Genomic DNA, 21,795 nt, shown 5'->3' on the forward strand with positions numbered 1-21,795 from the left:
TGTTTAGCCTGCAGAAGAGAAGAATGAGGGGGGATTTGATAGCTGCTTTCAACTACCTGAAAGGGGGTTCCAAAGAGGATGGCTCTAGACTGTTCTCAATGGTAGCAGATGACAGAACGAGGAGTAATGGTCTCAAGTTGCAGTGGGGGAGGTTTAGATTGGATATTAGGAAAAACTTTTTCACTAAGAGGGTGGTGAAACACTGGAATGCGTTACCTAGGGAGGTGGTAGAATCTCCTTCCTTAGAGGTTTTTAAGGTCAGGCTTGACAAAGCCCTGGCTGGGATGATTTAACTGGGAATTGGTCCTGCTTTGAGCAGGGGGTTGGACTAGATGACCTTCTGGGGTCCCTTCCAACCCTGATATTCTATGATTCTATGATTCTATGTAGGAAAAGAAATGTACAATATCACAATGGGCACTTGAACCTGGGATTTTATCCAAAAAAAATCCCAAAGATTGTTTTTAATGTCACTCAACTAGTGGATATCTGAAAAATCTGCAGTAACTGTATGCATGAAGTAAAAAGTTTATACTGAAAAGTCTCATAATATTGAGATTCAGCAGAAAGCCTTTACTCTTACTTAATCACTTCTTCAAGCAGTTTTTCACTAGAACCGCACAAAATTTAGCAATCTTGGTTTCAGCCTGCAGCTTAAATCACTTCTCCAGTGGCTGCAGAACATCTTGCTTTGCTTCATGTATAAAAAGCAAATTTGATTTCTAGGTGAGCCTGCACTGAAACTTGAGTGATGACAGTGAATTAAGAGTTAAGGTTAAAGGGACTATCTAGTCTGACCACCTGCAGAATTTCAGATTCTTGTGATTGGGGCATATTTTGGATACCTGTCTTGATTCAAAGACTTAATGTTCATGTGGATTTTTTAGAATTTTTTTTTTGGTATCAAAATGTTGCACACCTTGCGACTATCAGCAGACTTACTAATGGAATCCAATTTACCTCTGGCTGTTTGAATATAGATATAAGAAGACGTCAGAAACCCTGTCTCAGGCTGGGCAGAAGGCTTCCGCTGCTTTTTCATCAGTTGGCTCAGTCATCACAAAGAAGCTGGAAGATGTGAAGTATGTTTCATTAATCTTTCACTGAAGTTCAGTGTGTGTTGGTGGGGAGGGCACATTATTAATTTCACTTACACTTCTGATCAGTGAGTAAAGGCACAGAGTAGTATACCAAGAACCTGCAGAGCATCTGCTGCTGACTTGATCTGGGTGAGAGAACGGCTGCTTGTGGAATGCACTCCTAAAATCATTATATGGAATTTTAGTCATGTAAGACGTTTCTGTGTGCAAAATAGTTTACTATTAAAATATTTTACTTCTAATGTCACTCACTTGAGTTCTTGTAGGATATTACACAGTAAGTATTTTCATCAGTACTCCTGTGGAGTCATTGCTCCTGGGTTTTTTGGCCATCTCAGCCTATGGAAGCCCATTACATTCTCTCATGACAGTCTAAAACCTTTGCATCAAAATCCATTTTGTATGGATAGCTTTTGGTGTTTTGTTTGCTCTCCTTAAGTCATGTTTCATGTTTTTATAAGCTATTCTTAACTTCATTCTGAGAACCTGATTTTATTACATTTTTGTGAACTATTGCCAATGTGCCAGGTTAAAAGCTGGTAACTGCCAGACTGAAGCTGTTGCTGTCTTGTGCCAAAACTGCACATCTATTCTGTTGCATCTTTCATGCACACGAATACCAAAGACAATTTAAAACTACCCTCTGTTTTGACCAGCATGAAAGATTTTTTTTTTCCCCGAGTCCATTAACATCTGAAGGCTTATTCAATCCATACAATTGCACTGCTTTCACTACAGGAACTTGCGAAATTCCTGTTTATCTTGCCTGTGTCTTGCTGTAGCTTGTCTTGCATTACTGGACCAAATTATTTGCCTGTTAATTGGCCTATAAAAATTTAATCCACTTAAGAATTTGTTTTTCAATGCAATTAATGTAATAAAGTCAGCCCTGCATTTCAAGTGCTGCCATTTACCTCTCTTGCTTCTATAAAATGAGTGCTTGAGAAGTAGCTACATGAGATTAATTTTACTACAGATTTATCAGAACTTCCTTTCTTTTTTAATGCTTACTCTGGCGTCCTGCAGATTGCAGGCATTTTCACATTCCTTTAGGTAAGGTGGGCTTTAGAATTGTTAATACAACTTCCACACATAATTGGTTAGACTGTTCCACATCAATTTTTAAAATTGGTTTATCTAGGAAACAGTTAGTTCCCTTATAGTAACCACACAGAATAAAAATAACCCAGTGTTTTTAATGGCAGGGGTTGGATTACATCATTTTGGGCAGTTCCTAAATGAACATGAAATCCAGATATACAGTAATACTTTTAAAAAAGTAAAAGAAAAGAAGCTGTTGAGTGGAGGGAGGGGGAACAGTTGTGGAAGCATGTTATAAGGAGACGTGAAAAGCCTTTGAGGTCAATGGCATGCAGAATTCCTTCCTCTAATGTCTGATTAAAAGTTCTGGTCCCCTGTTTGTACCATGTATGTTTGTTCTGCATTGCGTTGGTAGAGTAGTAGTTGTCCTTTCAGTGTGTCTCATCACAGTAGCTGTTCAGTAATTACACTGGTGTCACAGTACTTGAGGCTAAATACATTTCAAAGTAATTGATGCATACTGATGCCTGTAATCTACCCAGCTACACTATTTCTCACCCTTTCTGTATTTACTATTTTTGGAATCCTAGGCAAGCTTAATATTAACTTGCAAATAAGACTCAGATTTATAAGCAACTGAAAAGCCAAGGCAAGCTACTAAATTTAATGTTAGTATACAGACTTTGGTGGATCATCTTGGTCTGACTAAATATAGTGTATAAGGGGCAATAAATATTGATGGAATTGACAATGTATCTGCATAAACAGTATTCACACAATACCATGTAAAGGGTTGTGTATTAAAAAGGGGTAACATGCACGAGAAACTAGTACTTCTAAATATATAGGAATTCAAGTATCTTAACAGTGTATAACAGACCTATGGCGCAAATATTCTGAATTTGATTCAGGTGTTTTGTAAAATAATACTCCTGTCTTCAATGTTTTATCCCTACCAGTGCCCCTTGGCTCCAGTGGCTACCTGCTAGAGCAGGGTTGGGCAAACTTTTTGGCCCGAGGGCCACATCTGCATATGGAAATTGTATGGCAGGCCATGAATGCTCATGAAATTCCCACTGGGATATGGGAGGGGGTGAGGGCTCTGACTGGGGGGTGTGGGCTCCAGGGTAGGGCCAGAAATGAGGGGGCTCCAGGTGGGGGTGCATATTCTGGGGTGGGGCTGGGGATGAGGGGTTTGGGGTGCAGGAGGGTGGTCTGGGCTGGGACTAAGGGGTTTGGTGGGTGGGGAAGGGGGTTCAGGGGTGCAGGCTCTGGGTGGCGCTTCCATACCAAGGCCAGCCTAGACAGGACCACAGTTGAAGGCAGCTAGAAACCAGAACCGCCGTTGCCAACCCCAGCCTCCAAACAACCAGGGATTTGGTTCATCCAAACTGCCACGCCCTAGACAGACTTTTTGAAGATGCACCTGAGGATGACCAACCAGCCAACTGGATCCTTTCTTCCCCTTTTTTTTGGCATGTCTATCCCATTTATACCAGGCTTGGTCCCAAATCACCTCAGACCGTTGGGACCTTTGCATGGTAGAAATGGGATATTCTCTCCAACTCTTTCCCACCCCTTCTCTTCCCCCTCTTCCCCCCCCTTCCCTCTTCAGGGACCCTTCTCATGAGCAACTCCTTATGCAGGAGGTACAAACCCTCCTATCGGCAGGAGCTGTGGAGGAGGTTCTGCTGGAGTTCAGGGGCAAGGGGTCTTTACTCCTGAATACTGAAAGCACAGGGGGGTCTCAGACCCATCCTGGACCTGCACAACATCAACAGCTAAAGTTTCAGATGGTCTCTCGGCCACCATTATTCCTTCCCTGGATCCAGGAGATTGGCATACCCTCGACTTTTTGAAAGATGCATATTTCCATAATCCCACCCCACAGGCACTTCCTAAGGTTTGTAGTGGGGGGCTTCTCACTAACAATTCATAGTGCTCCTGTTCAGCCTGTCATCGGCACCTTGGGTGTTCAAATGCATGTCAGTCATGGCCACTTTCCTGTGGAAAAGACTGGTTCAGGTATTCCCATATGTCGATGACTGGTTGGTGAAGGGACATTCCAAGACATAAGCAGATCAGCAGGTCAACCTGATAAGATACACCTTCAACTCACTGGGCCTCCCGCTAAATATTCAAAAGTCAATGTTCACCCCTATTCAGAGAATAGAGTTCACGGGGGCGGTGCTAGACTCGAGGCAGGTGAGAACATGTCTACCTCAGTCCTGTTTTCAGCCCATACATGTACAAGACCTCGGGCAGTTTCTTACAGCCACAGCAAGGAGTTGTCTGAAACTCCTGGGACCCATGTTGTCATGCACATACGTGGTCCAGCATGCGAGGCTCAAACTCAGACCTCTCCAGGCTTGGCTGGCATTTGTGTATCGACCGAGCAAACAGTCTAGACAGGGCAGTCATGCTTCCACCAATGGTTCTCTAGTCTCTTCAGTGGTGGCTTGACCCTCACACGGTGTATACAGGTGTCGCATTCTCCAAACCGTACCCCTCATTATGTCTGGCCACCGACACATCGGCAATGGGGTGGAGATCTCACCTCCGAGCACAGAACTCAAGGCCTCTGCTTTCCAGAGGAGCTGTTGTTTCACATCACCAGAGCTGAGCGGTTTGTCTGGTATGTCAGATCTTCTGGCCTCATCTGGAGGGCAAAAGCATATCAGCCCTGACAGACAACACAACAGTGATGTATTGTATCAACAGACAGGGTGGGCGTGCTCCTTTTCCCTGTGTGAGGAAGCCTGCAAGCTCTGGGAGTTCTGCATAACACTTGATCCTTCTGAAAGCTTCCTACCTCCCTGGATCTCAGAATGAGCTAGCAGATAATCTCAGCAGGTCTCTTTACAACCACGAGTGGCCCATTCACCTGGATGTAATAAACAATATCTTCCAATGGTGGGGTCTTCCCAACGTTGACTTATTTGCCCCAAGGAGCAACAGGAAGTGCCTAATTCTGCTCCTTCCTGAGCCACAGCCTGGGCTCACTGGCAGATGCATTCCTTCTTCCATGGAAGGACCAGCTCTTCTACACATTCTTCATCCCCCCCTCCCCCCATATCACACTTGTCCACAAGGTCCTCCTCAAGATCCGGAGCAATGGGGCCTCTGTCACCCTGGTAACACCAGCCTGACCATGCCAGCTTTGGTACACCATGTTGCTGAAACTCTCGGTGGAGACTCCAATCACCCTGCCGCTAGTTCCAGATCTCATTACTCAACATCACGGCTGGCTCCAACACTGCAATCTCGAATCTCTCCACCTCGCTGCTTGGAAGCTGTGTAGTTGAATCCACTCAATCATGCATTCCCCATTAGGGAAGTTCTTATGGGCAGCAGAAAACTATCGACAAACCTACTTAGCCAAATGGAAAAGATTATCTATTTGGTGTTCACAGAGCCATGTTCTTCTATCACAATCTTCAGTCCCCTTTTATCTTGGACCACCTACTAAAGTTGAAACAGCAGAGCGTGTCACACTAGTCGATAAAGGTTCACCTGGTCGCCATCTTGGCTTTTCACCCAGGAGAGTTGGGCCTCTCCATTTTCACTAACCCTATGGTGTAGTGGTTTCTTAAAGGGATAGATTGGCTATACCCTCAAATCCAGTGGCCTACCCTGCCTTGGGACTTTAACAATGGTACTCTCAAGGCTGATAGGGCCTCCATTCGAATCATTAGTGACATGCTCAACTACTTTACCTGTCTTCTAAAGTGGCCTAATCCTAGTCGCTATAGCTTCAGCCAAGAAGGTGTCTGAGCTCATGGCCCTCACATCTGACCCTCCCATATACTACCTTCAATAAGGACACAGTGCGGCTTTGACCCCACATGGCGTTCCTCCCGAAGGTAGACTCCAACTTTCACACCAACAAAGACATATTTCTTCTAGTCTTTTTCCTGAAGCCCCATACCAACAGCCATGAGCAGAGACTTCACTCCTTGGATATTCAGTGGGCTTTGGCTTTTTATGTTGAACAAACAAAACTGTTCCGCAAGTCAAACCAGCAATTCGTTGTGGTGGTGGACAGGATGAAGGGCCTCTTGGTGTCCTCCCAGAGAATATTTTCTTGGATCACATCCTGTATCCAGGTATGCTACGACCTGGCTAATTGTAAGTCAAACTTGAAAACCAAAGTAACTTAACTGCTACTAATTCGAAAATATGCTTCATTTTAAATCTGTTGTCTGGGCTTTATCCTACAATATGCAAATACTATCCTTGAGGGCCACTCCATTATACTCTAACTTTCCTGTATGTATGTGTGGGTGGGTGGGTTTGTAGACTCAAGTACCAGGGAAGAGTCGGCATCCTTCTACTCAATTTTAAAAAATAAGACTCCCATCTCTAGAGGTGAGAGCCTCTTGCAGGGTCAGACAGGTGGCTGACCACTGCTGGAAAAATGTAACTATTGAGTGCATTAGAAAATGTATTGAGCAGAAGCTTAGCATCCAGCAAAGTTGGGATCTGTGCCAATATATCACATAATGGGACTCAATATAGAAGTGTCTCATCCTGAAGGCAGTGGACTCTAGGAATCTAATTATTAGAAGCTGGACCTCCTACAGGGACATGGGCGGCAGATGTACACAAGGTGAAACAATAAACATGACTGGAGCACAAACTAAACCTCAGCAAACTAGTAGCTGATACTGAGTTTGACTTGCAATATATCTTCAGTCACATGTTCAGTTAGCAATGTGTCCTGGCTTATCTTAAAGCTTTAGACACCAAAGAGGTAAAAACAAGTCCAGAAATCCTTACATTCTAAACCTATTCTGGAACCTTTTCATTCATACCAAAGTGGCTCTATCATTGAGGCACTAATTTAGGGGAGACTGAGTTGCCATCAAAATGAGATGACTAGCTACTGCCAGGGATAAGAACTCAATCTTGAATCAATACTTTCATATTAAGCATTCCAGGTATGGTTGGAGGAGAAGCATGTCCAGCAAAACTGCTCTACCAAAGCTGGAATGGTACTCAACTAGTACAGACTACACATCTACAGTAGTGTAGGGCTAGATGTTTTGGGGGTGGAAGAATTGAAAATGAGGATGCTGAGCTTTTCCTAGGAAGGATTAAATTGGCTCAAGTTATTACTGTCTGAAATGATCTAGTTGCTATTGGGCCTGAGACACTCCTAATGACTCCTTCCTAATGAGCAGTTGTCCACCTCACCTAAACCATATCACTAAGCTCATAGTGATGAGTTGGATGTATTGGCAGGGATTAGATTTAACGAGTATGAAGACTAAACTTGTCGTTCCTCAAAAACAAAGTTAAGGCTAGGGCTGGGCAAGAGACTGTCTTCCTGTCCCACAAATTTGAGCTTTCAAACTGTTTGTTTTCCTGTTCCACACTAGGACAAAGCAAAGGCCAAAATCAGAGCTGGGACTTGATTCTGGGTCTGTGACATCCTAGGTGAATGCCCTAACCACCAAGCTATTGGCTTTTCTGGGACGGTGGGGTGATATGTCCAACTATTTTGTTGGAAACTTAGAATCATAGAATATCAGGGTTGGAAGGGACCCCAGAAGGTCATCTAGTCCAACCCCCTGCTCGAAGCAGGACCAATTCCCAGTTAAATCATCCCAGCCAGGGCTTTGTCAAGCCTGACCTTAAAAACCTCTAAGGAAGGAGATTCTACCACCTCCCTAGGTAACGCATTCCAGTGTTTCACCACCCTCTTAATGAAAATGTTTTTCCTAATATCCAATCTAAACCTCCCCCACTGCAACTTGAGACCATTACTCCTCGTTCTGTCATCTGCTACCATTGAGAACAGTCTAGAGCCATCCTCTTTGGAACCCCCTTTCAGGTAGTTGAAAGCAGCTATCAAATCCCCCCTCATTCTTCTCTTCTGCAGACTAAACAATCCCAGCTCCCTCAGCCTCTCCTCATAACTCATGTGTTCCAGTCCCCTAATCATTTTTGTTGCCCTTCGCTGGACTCTCTCCAATTTATCCACATCCTTCTTGTAGTGTGGGGCCCAAATCTGGACACAGTACTCCAGATGAGGCCTCACCAATGTCGAATAGAGGGGAACGATCACGTCCCTCGATCTGCTCGCTATGCCCCTACTTATACATCCCAAAATGCCATTGGCCTTCTTGGCAACAAGGGCACACTGCTGACTCATATCCAGCTTCTCGTCCACTGTCACCCCTAGGTCCTTTTCCGCAGAACTGCTGCCTAGCCATTCGGTCCCTAGTCTGTAGCTGTGCATTGGGTTCTTCCGTCCTAAGTGCAGGACCCTGCACTTATCCTTATTGAACCTCATCAGATTCCTTTTGGCCCAATCTTCCAATTGGTCTAGGTCCTTCTGTATCCTATCCCTCCCCTCCAGCGTATCTACCACTCCTCCCAGTTTAGTATCATCCGCAAATTTGCTGAGAGTGCAATCCACACCATCCTCCAGATAATTTATGAAGATATTGAATAAAACTGGCCCCAGGACCGACCCTTGGGGCACTCCACTTGATACCGGCTGCCAACTAGACATGGAGCCATTGATCACTACCCGTTGAGCCCGACAATTTAGCCAGCTTTCTACCCACCTTATAGTGCATTCATCCAGCCCATACTTCCTTAACTTGCTGACAAGAATACTATGGGAGACCATGTCAAAAGCTTTGCTAAAGTCAAACAATACATCCACTGCTTTCCCTTCATCCACAGAACCAGTAATCTCATCATAAAAGGCGATTAGATTAGTCAGGCATGACCTTCCCTTGGTGAATCCATGCTGGCTGTTCCTGATCACTTTCCTCTCATGCAAGTGCTTCAGGATTGATTCTTTGAGGACCTGCTCCATGATTTTTCCAGGGACTGAGGTGAGGCTGACTGGCCTGTAGTTCCCAGGATCCTCCTTCTTCCCTTTTTTTAAAGATTGGCACTACATTAGCCTTTTTCCAGTCATCCGGGACTTCCCCGGTTCGCCACGAGTTTTCAAAGATAATGGCCAATGGCTCTGCAATCACAGCTGCCAATTCCTTCAGCACTCTCGGATGCAACTCGTCCGGCCCTATGGACTTGTGCACGTCCAGCTTTTCTAAATAGTCCCTAACCACCTCTATCGCCACAGAGGGCTGGCCATCTCTTCCCCATTTTGTGATGCCCAGCGCAGCAGTCTGGGAGCTGACCTTGTTAGTGAAAACAGAGGCAAAAAAAGCATTGAGTACATTAGCTTTTTCCACATCCTCTGTCACTAGGTTGCCTCCCTCATTCAGTAAGGGGCCCAACCAGCTGTAGCTGAAACTTCCCAACTTCCCAACCAGCTGTAGCTGAAACTAGGCCTGTTGAGTTACTATGACTCTAATCCTAGTGAAAGGTAATGGACTGAAACTGAGCTGTTTCTAAATGGTGCTAGTGAACTAAAATTCAGCCTTGTAGTTTGCTACTCCATATGCAGGAGTCCCATTAATTTAGTGATAGTCTGAGAGAATTTATCCTTTAACATAAACATCATTCAAGGGGAGGGAATATGTGAATGATAGAGCTTTAGGCATTCACTTGACACTACCAGAATTGCAAATTTAGCATGTTTCTCACTGTCTGAAAACTTAATGAGTAGATTAAAGAAGGACACAGGAATTGTGTTGACGATGTAGAATGTACTTTTTTAACTGGCCTATATTTAATGAAGTATTGCTACAGCTCTCGTTATGTTCTTTATGAATGTATTTGTTTGAAACTGCCCTTGGGAAAACAGTTGTAGTATCAGAATCTTTCTCCCCATAATTGAAGAGGTCTCTTTACATGGAACCTGATGCAAAGGGTTTCTAAGCAAATTGCTTTTCATAATTGATCATAATTCTCTCTCTCCTTTTCTTAATGCTGACACTTAGTATACGCTCCATACAACATTCAATTAGCATGCCTGTTATGAGGTAATGTATGTACGTTTTAGTATGTAATCCAGCTATTGGATGTGTGTTGTCTCTTACTAATTGAACTGATCCTCTTTCCTTCCCCCATCCCACCCACATATGTAGAATTAAATACATGGAAACATCTTGGTTTTTAGAACAGATTTACTGTACTGACTTAGGATAAAGCATGTACTGACTGTTCTTGCAGAAAGTTATAGTCTTTACTTTCTTAGAAATGTTATGCTACCAAATGATTTCAAATTCAGAACTGTCTACAGCTCTTCTAAAATGAAGAGACTTACTCTCCTATAGGTTAATAAGAAAGTAAGTAGTTTGGCCTCTGACCTCAGTTTTTTCTCTTGCTGACTTTAAGTGCTTGCCTTGCCTCCCTCTTCCCCAAAAAGCCTGCTTTGATCAAAAGGCATGCAGATACAACTTCATATTGGTTGGTGTCCATTTCCCAAACCAAGGAGTGGTGCACATGCCTACTGTATAAATGCATATCAGAGTAACTGAAAGATAAATGTGGGGCATCCTAAATGGACAATGAGCAAGGGAAAACTTAAGACCTTACCCCAAACCTAAAACGTCTAATGTTTTGCACCTTCTAAATAAGGTTGAGTACATTACAAACACTAAGGCTGACTGCATCAGAAGTAAGAATTTCTTCATCTGGCAAAAAAGGCACAAGGTCACGCTGCAAGTTGGTGGCAATTGATATAGAATCCTTGGGTGACTTACTGACCCTACTGAAGTCAGTGTTTGCCATTTACTTCAGTGGGGACAAAATTTCACCCCTTGTCTCGACAAGCAAACCTAGGCTGCTACCACTAAATAACACTGCTTTTATCTTAGCGTATTGCGTTTTATCTTTTCATAGTTTAATAGTCTCTACCTGTGAGAGATCGAGGAGAATACTTATTACTGTTGATAGGGGCGGTCTCCAGAAGGACAGGGTAAATTATCTCCAGGGTAAATCTATCTTTAACTTTGAGACACACATACTATAATGAGTTGTCTTTATAGACAACTAGAGCAGTGGTTTTCAAACTGCAGGTTGTGACCCAGTACTGGGTCAGGGAATGTAAGGCACTGGGTTGTGGTGCAGTGCTCTGGTAAGCACTGCTGACTGAGCTGTTTAAGTCTCTTTGGTGCTGCTTGGCTACGGTAGGCAAGTTCCTACCTGTTCTGACACTACGCTGCGCCCCAGAAGCGGCCAGCAGCAGGTCCGGCTTCTAGGCAGTGGGGGCCACAGGGCTCTATGTGCTGCCCCCACCCTGAGCACCGACTCCACACTCCCATTGGCTGGATTCTGGCCAATGGGAGCTGTGGGAGGGGCGGGGTGGTGCCTGCAGGTGAGAGTGCATGCACATCTCCACCTACGAGCTGGACCTGCTGCTGGCTGCTTCTAGAGCACAGCGCAGTCTGTGGTGCCAGGACATGCAAGAAGCCTGCCTTAGCACACCTGCTGACTGGGAGCTGCCTGAGGTAAGCCCGTGCCCCAATCCCTTGCCCCAGCTCAGAGCCCCACCCCAAACCTGGAGCCGCCTCCTGCACCCCAAACCCCTCATCCCAGGCCAGAGCCCCCTCTCACACCCCAAACTCCTCATCCCCAACTCTGCTGGGTCATGGGCATCAATGATTTTCTTCAACTGGGTTGCCAGAAAAAGTTTGAAAACCACTGCTTTAGAGTGACTGGATGTGGCTACGTTGTCTTACTGAACTAGTTAACTTTTCTAAGCCAACAACCATCAGCCTGTTTGAAGAGTCTATGAAAAGTGACTAATGACAAGTTAAATCTGGCATTCTACAGTACCTTACCCCTTAACTTTGTAACTCTGTCACTGAGTTCCAGGCAATAAGTAATTTCACTGAGAACTTCTCGTGGTTTTTTTAATTCTGCTGTTAAGCAGTGTAAAGAGTGATTGCCTCAAAGGTGGTAATAAAATGAGCTTCTTGGCTTGCAGTTGAAAGTTCTATACATGAGTTGTATTTGAAGCTCTTCAACTGTACAGTTTAGGTCTAAAGCAGCAGTCGGCAACCTTTCAGCAGTGGTGTGCCGAGTCTTCATTTCTAATTTAAGGTTTTGCATGCCAGTAATACATTCTAATGTTTTTAGAAGGTCTTCCTATGTCTTTAATATATAACTAAACTATTGTTGTATGTAAAGTAAATAAAGTTTTTAAAATGTGTCAGAAGCTTCATTTAAAATTAAATTAAAATGCAGAGCCCCCCGGACCGGTGGCCAGGACCCGGGCAGTGTGAGTGCCACTGAAAATCCGCTCCTGTGCTGCCTTTGGCACGTGTGCCACAAGTTGCCTATCTCTGGGCTAAAGTAACTGTTTACAAAATGTGCAAAAGCTACTATCCAAAAGAGATATTAATCTAACGGCTGTCAAAAGCATGTTAACATAGGACAGGGAAACATGGATGCATTGTCCCAAAACTAACCTAGTATTATGCTCATGTTCTCACTTTAAGAAACTAACCACTGGCTTTTTTCCCCATAGAAATTCTTCTACTTTCAAGTCATTTGAAGAAAAGGTTGAAAACTTAAAGGTAAATTTAACTAGCTGCCTCTGGAAACAGTTGTTTAATGGGAGACTTAAGCTGGGACTTTCGAAGGAATCAAAATGTGGTGCTCAAATCTCTTCCCTTAAAATTCAATGGCAGCTGGGCAACTAGCCTCTTAGGCTACTTTTGAAAATCTGAATGTAGTAACTTGACAAACAAGTAAACAAATGCTATGAAATGCAGGGATTTAGCCAACTGGCTTCATGCCAGAAAACCCCCAGTTGGGAAGACTGACTGCTCTCTGGTCTGCTTGTATGCTCAGAACGGCACAAATGGGCTGGATCATGCTGTTTTCAGTTCAAGGCAGTTGCACCTGTATTTCTCCTATATGGTCCAAAAAAGGTCACTCTTGCTGACTCCCTGCCATTACCTTTGGACGGAAACATGCATCTCTCTCCCTCCTGATCCCAAAATATTTCCACGCTGCACAGCTTTACAATTTAGTTGTAAATTCACCAGCAAAGTCAGATTGGCTAAGCAGGCCTGCTTTTACTTTTTTCTCCTCTGATGGTAAGCAATGTAATTGACCACAATTAAGTTAGCGCACAGCTTTCTAAGCAAGTACAATTTTTAAGGGAAAAACATTAGTGAGAGAACATATATAAAATAGTAAACCTACATGCAAATAGGCTTATTAGAGATCACCCCAATTCCAAGCAGAACTCTGGCCAGAGAACAGCTCTTCAAACCCCACCAGGAGGTTTTTCAGTGGTTACAAGTTGATAACTGGCTTGGTGCAGAACCAGTACACTATGAATAGAGTTGCTCTTTTATGCCATTTGGGCTTTGATCCTGGGAATAGGTAATTTGTAGACAAAGATTCCCATCCCAGGTCAAAGCTTCAGTAGATCAGGTCAGGAGGTGGATATTTGCATTCCCCTCCTCCCAAATATTTCCTAGGAAACCTACTCCATTAACAGCTCAGTCTTGTCTTAGCCCATTGTTTTAAAGTCTTCTTTGACGCTTGTAAAACTTCTCAAAGTTTACATTAATCATGTCTTCCCGGACAAGTTAGAGTCCCACAATAACACAAACCTGCATTTTTAATACAGTGAGGTTCTAAGATACTTCATTCAATAAAGGTTGTCTAGGAAACTGCCTTTCACACATAATAGAGAACCTGGTCTTTGTATATCCAGAATCTATACTGTTTTTAACTTTAGGGCTGAAAAGCTTTGTATTCTAGCTTACACTGGGTATGCAAACTCTTACATGTTACCATCAGAAAGTAAGGAATATAGCTGTGCAATTCTGTTGTAAAATGTACATGATCTTAGATTTCACTTTCAGGTAAGGAAGCTGAAGTTGATGCTGAGGCCTCAATAAGCAGAGATCAACATTGTGTGGCTGTTCAACTAACTTTTTGATATAAAGGCCTTCATATTATGGACCAGACTGCTCCTTGTACAGGAATTTGGGGTTCTGGAAAAGTACATAAAGAACTCCTTTCCCCTTTTAGCATCTTGTATAATGGCTTGTTGCAATCTGAGTTTAGGGACTTCTCCTTCCATGAACTCTGGGAATGCATCTCCCTAGAAGGGAGGTGGTAGAGGTATGTGGGAGTGATGTGGGGTAAGTGTGTTACACACCATCTGAAGGGGTGTAGCAGTGGAATTGCTGCACCAAAACGCCAGAGCTTCAGGAAGCGTCCTTGAGGCTGAATGTTTCTTGGAGCTCCTCCAAGGTGGTACATAACAAAAGCTAATCTTGTTTTAACTCAAAATGTTCCAAAACCTCTGTAGGATGTCTCAACTTGAAGTTGTACAATCTTCATAGAGCATATCTGAATATAGGCTGTTGCAACAATCTGGTCAGGAGTATTTTTGCAGTACTAAAGGCCAAGGGAGACTCATGTGTTAAGCCAATGATTGGAGGGTTGCAACATTTCCTTCAGAGTATCTCCACCTAGCTTCTTCCACCAAGTGGCACTGAGTGCTGCTTCTACCACAAGTATTGTAGAGGCAATCTGATCCTGGAAAAACTGTTCGGGGGAATTTATCCTGTGGAGCCAATCTTAACACTAAGGCATTGTTTATTGCAAAACTTGTTTGTTAAAATACCTGGCTATCTAACTGTATTTGCAGTTATCCTTTCTGAAGGGTTTATCTAAAACTATCTGTATTTTAGTCTAAAGTTGGAGGAGCCAAGCCTGCTGGAGGTGACTTTGGAGAAGTCTTAAACTCAGCTGCCAATGCTAGTGCCACAGAAACTATTACAGAACAGATACAGGAGGAGACCCAGTGAGATTCCTGCCTTTGTCCTGCTACCCACTGCCAGATGCTACAAGCAAACTCTAAGCACATTTGTAATGTTCTTCACTGTCAGTTTCCACCAGATGTGCTTTTACTTAAGCACTTAGCTTTATATCAATTTGATAAAATAGCTTGTTTATGGGTTTAAAATATTTTTGGAACTAAAGTAGATTGTATCAGCCTGGCTTTCTGGGGGGAAGGGACATTTTTAATCCTTTTCAAGTACTTAAAGGATATATCCCTGATTTTAAAGGCAATCTCTAAAATATTGTTTTGAAAAACTTTAGACGAACTTTATGCTGTACATATAGTATGTGGATTAATAACTTTCTTTTGGATGCTGTGATTATTAGCAATTGTCTTCACTTATAAGAATTGTCATTCTACTTTTACTGCCAAACTGAAGGCTAACTTCACTCCTTTGGTGGCTTCAGTGCAACAGTTCCCTAAATTGGACATCACACTTGGAAGATTACTCTAAGCTGCAGAAAAAGGATTTCTGCTTCAACGTGATAAATAACATAGTTATAGCAGGTTTCCACAAGTGTATAGTAATCTACTGTAGTCAAAATCGGAGTCCTAAACTGGATTTGGTGCACATGGGGCAAAGGACATAATCCTAACTAGCATTCAGACTTACTGACTTCTCTGTGGGTCCTATGACTAGAGTTAATGTCCTAAGTGTGGGTTTCTCAGAGTACTTCAAATGAAAGTGAGATGGCTAATGCTGCTGCTCTAGTATCTGAGCTAGTTTATTTACCCAGTACACTATTGTGAGTTCTTCACTTGATGCTTTTAACTCCTGAATTATTCTGCTGTGATAAAATGGCAGTCTTGTAATAATGGTCTCCAATGGTGCTGATTCTAAAACTTCTATTCTAGTATTAATATTGAATCTTACACTATAAAACATGGAGTAGAGATGAAATGTGAACACATTCGTATAGCTTAGAATGTAGGAATATGGCTTTATGAACTTGGCCTTGAATGGCTGCAAAAAATATTTCTAACAAGTCATTACTGATTAATAATTCCAAGACCATTATGGGAAGTTTTTCAAAACCTTTCACCATGCTGTAATAAACTTGCACAGCATTTGCAGGCAAGAACCATTGCTCTAGGAGGTAGAGGACCTTCTAGATGCTCAAACTCTTTCATGCTCTCAAGACTCTTGTAGTCCTACTCTTTGTTAGAGGCTTGAAAATTAGTAATACTGTTTGCACCACTGGAGACTCCACTCCTGCTTAACCATTGAGATCCACTCTTGAAACTTTACCCATTTCAAAGCCTACAGCAGACCTTGTGAGAGGGCTATGTTGCTTTACATATTGACTATATCCACTTTATGTACTTTAGAAGTTGCTTGTATTATGTACATGTCTGGCACATGTTGGTCATTATCAAATTGTAACTTATGCCAAATGTCTCATCACTGAGCTTGGAATGAACTGGAAGCAATTAAAAAAACTAACTGCAAAAGATCTGTCTTATGCATGTCAAATTCCAAAACTGCTACACAATTTTCTTTAGACACCATTGTACTGCATTTCTGACAAGCGCTTTGATAGCACTTCACTGCTAGTGAATATGCTCAGTTACATGTGAGCAGCTTAATAAAATCTTATACATGAGCATTGCCATTCTCATTAACAGCACAGCTGTAAATGCAGACATTATGAAAACTCCTCTTTGGAAAAGTCATAGCTACCTATAGGCCTAAGCTTTTTTTAAAATCAATTTGAAAGGACTGAATTCACATACGAAATATTCATATGCCTAATCCTCTTTTCGGTGATGTGATGAAACACCTGAATCCTGCCCAAATGTAAACTGAGCTAGCAGTGTAGGATAAGATGAACGGATACACCTTGGAATCCTTAGGGCTTGTCTACACTGGCAATTTACAGCACTGCAACTTTCTTGCTCAGAGGGGTGAAACCCGCATGAGCACAGCAAGTTTCAGTGCTGTAAAGCACCAGTATAGACAGTGCACCAGTGCTGGGAGCTCTCCCCCTTATGGAGGTCTGTGTTTTGGTTTTTTTTCTTAAGAGCCCTGGGAGTGCTCTCTCCCAGTGCTCTGCCACGACCACACAAGCCACGTTAAAGCGCTGGCACGGTGCCAGCGTAGACTAGCCCTTGGGCAGTAAAATTCCACTTAAAACATTGGAAAGAAATCAGAGGAGCAGTTTCAGTTGACACATCTAGGGAATGTTTTCCCACTAGTGTGAAATGCGATTAGCAGCTCCATCGAAGATGTCTTCAGTACCTGAATCCTGTCAACTGAGACTTCTCCTCCCAGAGCCTTGACTTGAAATGGCTGAAGCCATCCTGGGCATCTAATTTTCTAGAACCACAACCTAGTCAAGATCCTAAGCCAATTAATAGTTACTCCCTGCTTTTGAGAGAAGTTTTTATGCCCACTTGGTATCCAGGGCACCTTCTGTTGGAAATGGGACCTATCTGCAAAGCTGGACCTTTGTGCTAAAGATAAATGCAATGGTTTGTAATTGTCTGCTAGATTTAGTAGCTGATCTCCTAACTTGATATCTCTATACCTATTCTACCTGTACTGCTACTCATTACTCAGTTCTTAAACTTTCACTACCTGCTTCCTTCTTTATTACTAAATTTACCCATTTCCTGTGTCTCCTTTCACTTTCCAGTCTCTAAATGAGACTTATCAAATACAATATGCTTACTGTCCAGTCCAGTGACCTTTGTACTAAACTGCTGCTTTTACTTTTTCATGGATTTTTAGATACCTTTACTGTCATAATGCTATCTAACTTTCTTAGTTATAACAATCTTTACTTTCTTTACAGAAGCCAGACAACTGGTATAGAGATACTCAGTCTGGTCTCTTCTAGGTATTTAGCCCTAGACACTATCTCTATTAGTTTGTTTGAAAAGATGGAGTTTGTAAAACAGCTATTTTACAAATACTTAATTTTTATACAAGATTCATTTTCACAGATAATCAGTACCTAGAATGCACCTATGTTTCCTGGCCTAAGCTTCCCTATGTATGTCTCCTTACTGAAACTGCTCTTCTGATTCCTTTCTAACTCCCATTACAATAGAACCTTAGAGTTACAAATACCCAGGGAATGAAGGTCAATGCTGAAATGTTTAAATCTAAACAAAACATTATGGTTATTCTTTCAAAAATTTACAATTGAACATTGACTTAATACACCTCTGAAACTTTACTATGCAGAAGAAAAATACTGCGTTTTTTTTTAGTTTACATTTAAGAGTACTGTATTATATTTTTTTTGGAGGGGGGTGTCTCTGCTGCTGCCTGATTGCATACTTCTGGTGATAAATGGGCATGTGATTAGCTAGTTTGTAGTTCTAGTAGTCATAACTCATTCACCTCAAGATTTACTTATTAAAGTCCTTTTCCTGTTTCTCATAGATATCTTGACTTCTCTTAAACTCACCTGCTGCTAGACTGAGCCTTCAGCTTGCATTTTGTGTCTAACTTAGCTTTAGAGTAGGGGGATCTCTTCCTTCTTTGTGCAGGCCAAGTCTCCCTGATGGTTCACAGGCTAGGATTTCACAGCCAATGTGTCAAAAAATTAAACAGGAAGGCTTGTCAGTGCTGTCTAGGCCTTGACACACTTGAGGAGGTCCTTCACTGACAAAGCCTCTGAACTGTACTATTGTGGCAGCTAGTCGTTTAGGACTCTCTCTACAGTTTTAGAGGGAGCAGGAACAAACCTCCTAGGCCCAGCTGACAGAGGCAGGCTCCTGCTCTGAAAAATATCTGTTCTGACAGCAGTTTGAAGTTGTGGCTTGTGCCCTGGAGCCCACTAGCCTAAGTAAGTCTATTGATCGAGCCCGGGCCTATTCTTTCCTTCCCAACTGCGGTACAGATAGTCTCTTCGCCAAAACCCAAGGGCGTGAGCAGCCGTCCTGACAGTGATTCAATTGTCAGCCGCTGCCAGCTGGTTCCCAGCCTGCCAGGCCTGTTGGCAGATTCAGCCTGTCGCGAGGGAGACTTGCAGGGAAGCAGGTGCCTTGTGCGGAGACAGTAACGGGGCCCTGGGTGTGACAGCCCAGCCTGGCGGCGGTCTGAGCGGCCCCCGCGGCTGCGGGGACGGCCTGGCCCTGGGCCTTCGCCCCGAGCGAGGGGCAGCGAGTCTCTCACTTCGCCCCACCCCCACCCCGGGCCGCTCCTGGCAGCGAAGCCCTCACAGCGCCCGCGAGGCTGACGCTGACCGGCCGTTTCCGCACGAACAGGGCTCCCCGCGAAGGGGGGGCCCTTCAGCCAGGCTCCTCGGGCTGGAGCCCCCGCCTCCTGTCCCCTGTCCCCAGGCGGGACACGTGACGGTGGGGAACTTCCCGCCCCCGCCCTCAGGAGAGGTGGGCCCCAAGCAGCAGGTGCTGTTCCCTCTCCAGCGCCTTTTCTCTCTTCCCCAGAAGCCCCCCCCGCCCTTAGGCGAACGCCGACTCCCGGAGCCGACCAAGATGGCGGCGAAGTTCATGCGCGCGAGGCGGCGCTCTCGGATACCCCCGTGCTACTCTATGGTTGCCCGCGAGTCCGCCGCCTGTGCGTGACCGAGCGCAGGAAGGGTCAGAGGTCACGCCCCGCCCCTCCGACGGACGCGCAATGGCGACGCGGAGCTGGAGCCGCGCCGCCTCGTGGAGCCGGACCGGGCAGCTGCTGGGTGCGGCCAGGCGGGGCAGCAGCCATGGAACCTGCGACTCGCCCCCGGAGCCGGAGAAGCGGCCGAGCGGCCTCACCAGCGCCTTGGGCGCCGGCCCGTGGCAGGTGAGAACGCAAAGAGGGGGCGGTACGAAGCGGAGGGATCTAAACGGCGGGGGCAGAGGAAGCCGCGCTGTATCACGTGACAAGGGGCGAAGGCGCTAGTGGCGAGTGGTTGTCACCTGACGCGGAGCGAGGGGCGGGGCCTAAGTCGTAGCGCTACCCAGTGCGTGCGCCGCAGGGAGTCCTCGAGGGAGCGCTCACGCAGCGCCCCCTACTGTGCGTGGGGCGGGCCTGGCAGCTGGCGCTTGGCGCGTTCGCAGGGGCATGACGGGCTTCGCTGCTGCGGGCTCAGCACGATTTAGTGCAACAGGAGTGAAAAGCCCTGCTTAGATGAGCGCGGGCGCGTGTGAACCCTGTTTTAGCGGGGAAGTGGAGCTTCGGGGGGGGGCTTCAGGGGAGGGTGACCCCGGCTTGATACGTGTCATGTGCTAGCCTGCAGCTGACCAGGGTTTGCAGGTGCAGGGCTCCTTCTGCCACCCCCCCACCCCCGCTGTTGGTGTGTCACTGGTGTTACCAGTTTTGCCCTTACTTTGGGGTATGTTCATTTGTTAGGGTCACTCTTTTGGGGGCGGGAAGTTCTGTAATTCTATCAATGTACTGCCTGTGTCATTTGTGTTCTCCTATGGAGCTCTACTTCTCCCTTTGGCAACTTCCCTCCCAATGGAGCTATCCTACAGGATCTAATTTCCCCAGGGCTGGGTTCCTCCAGCCTCAGAATCAGATGAACACACACACATGCATTAACAGAGCATGTCTGAGGGGAACGGGTTAATCAGCACTCCCAAGCTGACCCCTTGTATGTCGCTGGACTGGGTCGAGCAGCACTTTCAATCTGCCACCCTCATATGTCCCAGGTTCAGCCCTTTCCCCACTTTCACCTTACAATTGTTTTGGTAGTAACCCACTTGATGTGCAAATCCCATAGGATATTTGGATGCTGCAGGGGAGCCAAACAAAACAGTTATAATATTAAATCAAACTTACATTTGACTAGGAAAGTCAGGTTTAGAAAACTAAACTTGCCACAGAAGGCTATGCCTAGAGAGAGCGAGAGCTGGGTTCTCACCACTCCATGAAGCTTGAATCAATTGGGGGGTCCCAGGTGGTGGTTGTTGTGGTAACTGAGGGTCCAGAGTGCTGGAGACAGGCAGAGCCCCCAGCATGATCAGTCAGGAGAAGATGAAGTCTGAGTGGAACTGATGCAGATGTTGGATCCGGCCATCAGAACACTTACTTGAGCATGGGTAGGGGGTTTTCCTAGAGAAACAACAATGGTTCAAGGGAGAACACTAGATTTGTTTATGGGTAAACTGATGGCCCAAGGGAGTATACCAAAGGTGTTTTGTTCCGACTAGATAATAGGAACTGTTCATTCCTGGCTATGGGTGGTGTACCTTCAAGGGAGCTCATAATGCAATTAGGCAGCTTCAGTAATTTGGATACCAATAAAGGATTTATTACTAGAATTGGTCTGACAGCTACTGAGCTGGGTATGTGCAGGCGTGGGGTTATTAACATCTGGAGCAGAGATCCCCCATCATGTAGTGCTTTTCTGGTCCCAGACTTCAGTGCTGTTCTTGCCTTGGAATCTCTGTTCTCTATTCTGTCTGCTAATGGGGATGCCTCCCTGTCCCATCTTTGATGCAAATGAGGCTAGGGGAGTGTCCTTAATTCTGTAACCCCTGTTGGAGCGCAGGTGTGTGTGTGTTTAGGTGTGTCTCCCACTGCCCTTTCATTGCTTTTTGTAAGTCTTTCTTCTGATCGGCTTTGGTTCAAGTAGAGGCTGGGAGGGTGTCCTTCGTGAGTCAGACAGGTTCGATACTATGCTCTGGTTCCCCAAGAATGCGGAGCTGACAGGTAACAGCTGGCCCCAGGTGCAGGGCTCCCCCCGCCCCATCTGTCTTGGGTATGTCACTGGGCCCCAGGTGCAGGGCTGTCCTCTTTCCCCCTTTCCCCCTGCTTTCTGTGTGTCACTGGTCTCCAGGTGCACAGCTTCCCCCACTGTCGGTGTGTCACTGCGCCCACATGTAGCCCCCACTGCCCCTGGCAGTGTGTTCCTGGGCCCAAGTGCAGGCCCCTTCCCCCCGCCTACCGTCAGTGTGTCACTGGACCACAGGTGCAGGGTTTCTGTTCTTAGGAAGAATGTGAGGTTTAGATTTTCTTTC

General features: G+C 45.0%; 1 protein-coding gene across 6 annotated transcripts in view; it reads left to right on the plus strand.

Moving 5' to 3' along the window:
- The window catches only part of LOC140906580 (tumor protein D52-like), a 191,626-nt gene that overhangs the window by 44,172 nt on the left and 125,659 nt on the right, over positions 1-21,795 (plus strand). For 4 of the 6 annotated variants that reach the window (XM_073330750.1, XM_073330752.1, XM_073330751.1 and 1 more), the window contains 4 exons: positions 981-1,082; positions 10,007-10,048; positions 12,541-12,589; positions 14,732-14,857. In XM_073330750.1, the coding sequence (XP_073186851.1) occupies positions 981-1,082; positions 10,007-10,048; positions 12,541-12,589; positions 14,732-14,848 (310 nt within the window). In that variant the 3' untranslated portion in view covers positions 14,849-14,857. Of the gene's footprint in view, positions 1-980; positions 1,083-10,006; positions 10,049-12,540; positions 12,590-14,731; positions 14,858-21,795 lie in introns of those variants that run through there. The other 2 variants (XM_073330749.1, XM_073330753.1) reach the window with 2 other exon arrangements.

This window comes from Lepidochelys kempii, chromosome 2 (genome assembly GCF_965140265.1).
Source record: "Lepidochelys kempii isolate rLepKem1 chromosome 2, rLepKem1.hap2, whole genome shotgun sequence".
Lineage (NCBI taxonomy): Eukaryota > Metazoa > Chordata > Testudines > Cheloniidae > Lepidochelys > Lepidochelys kempii.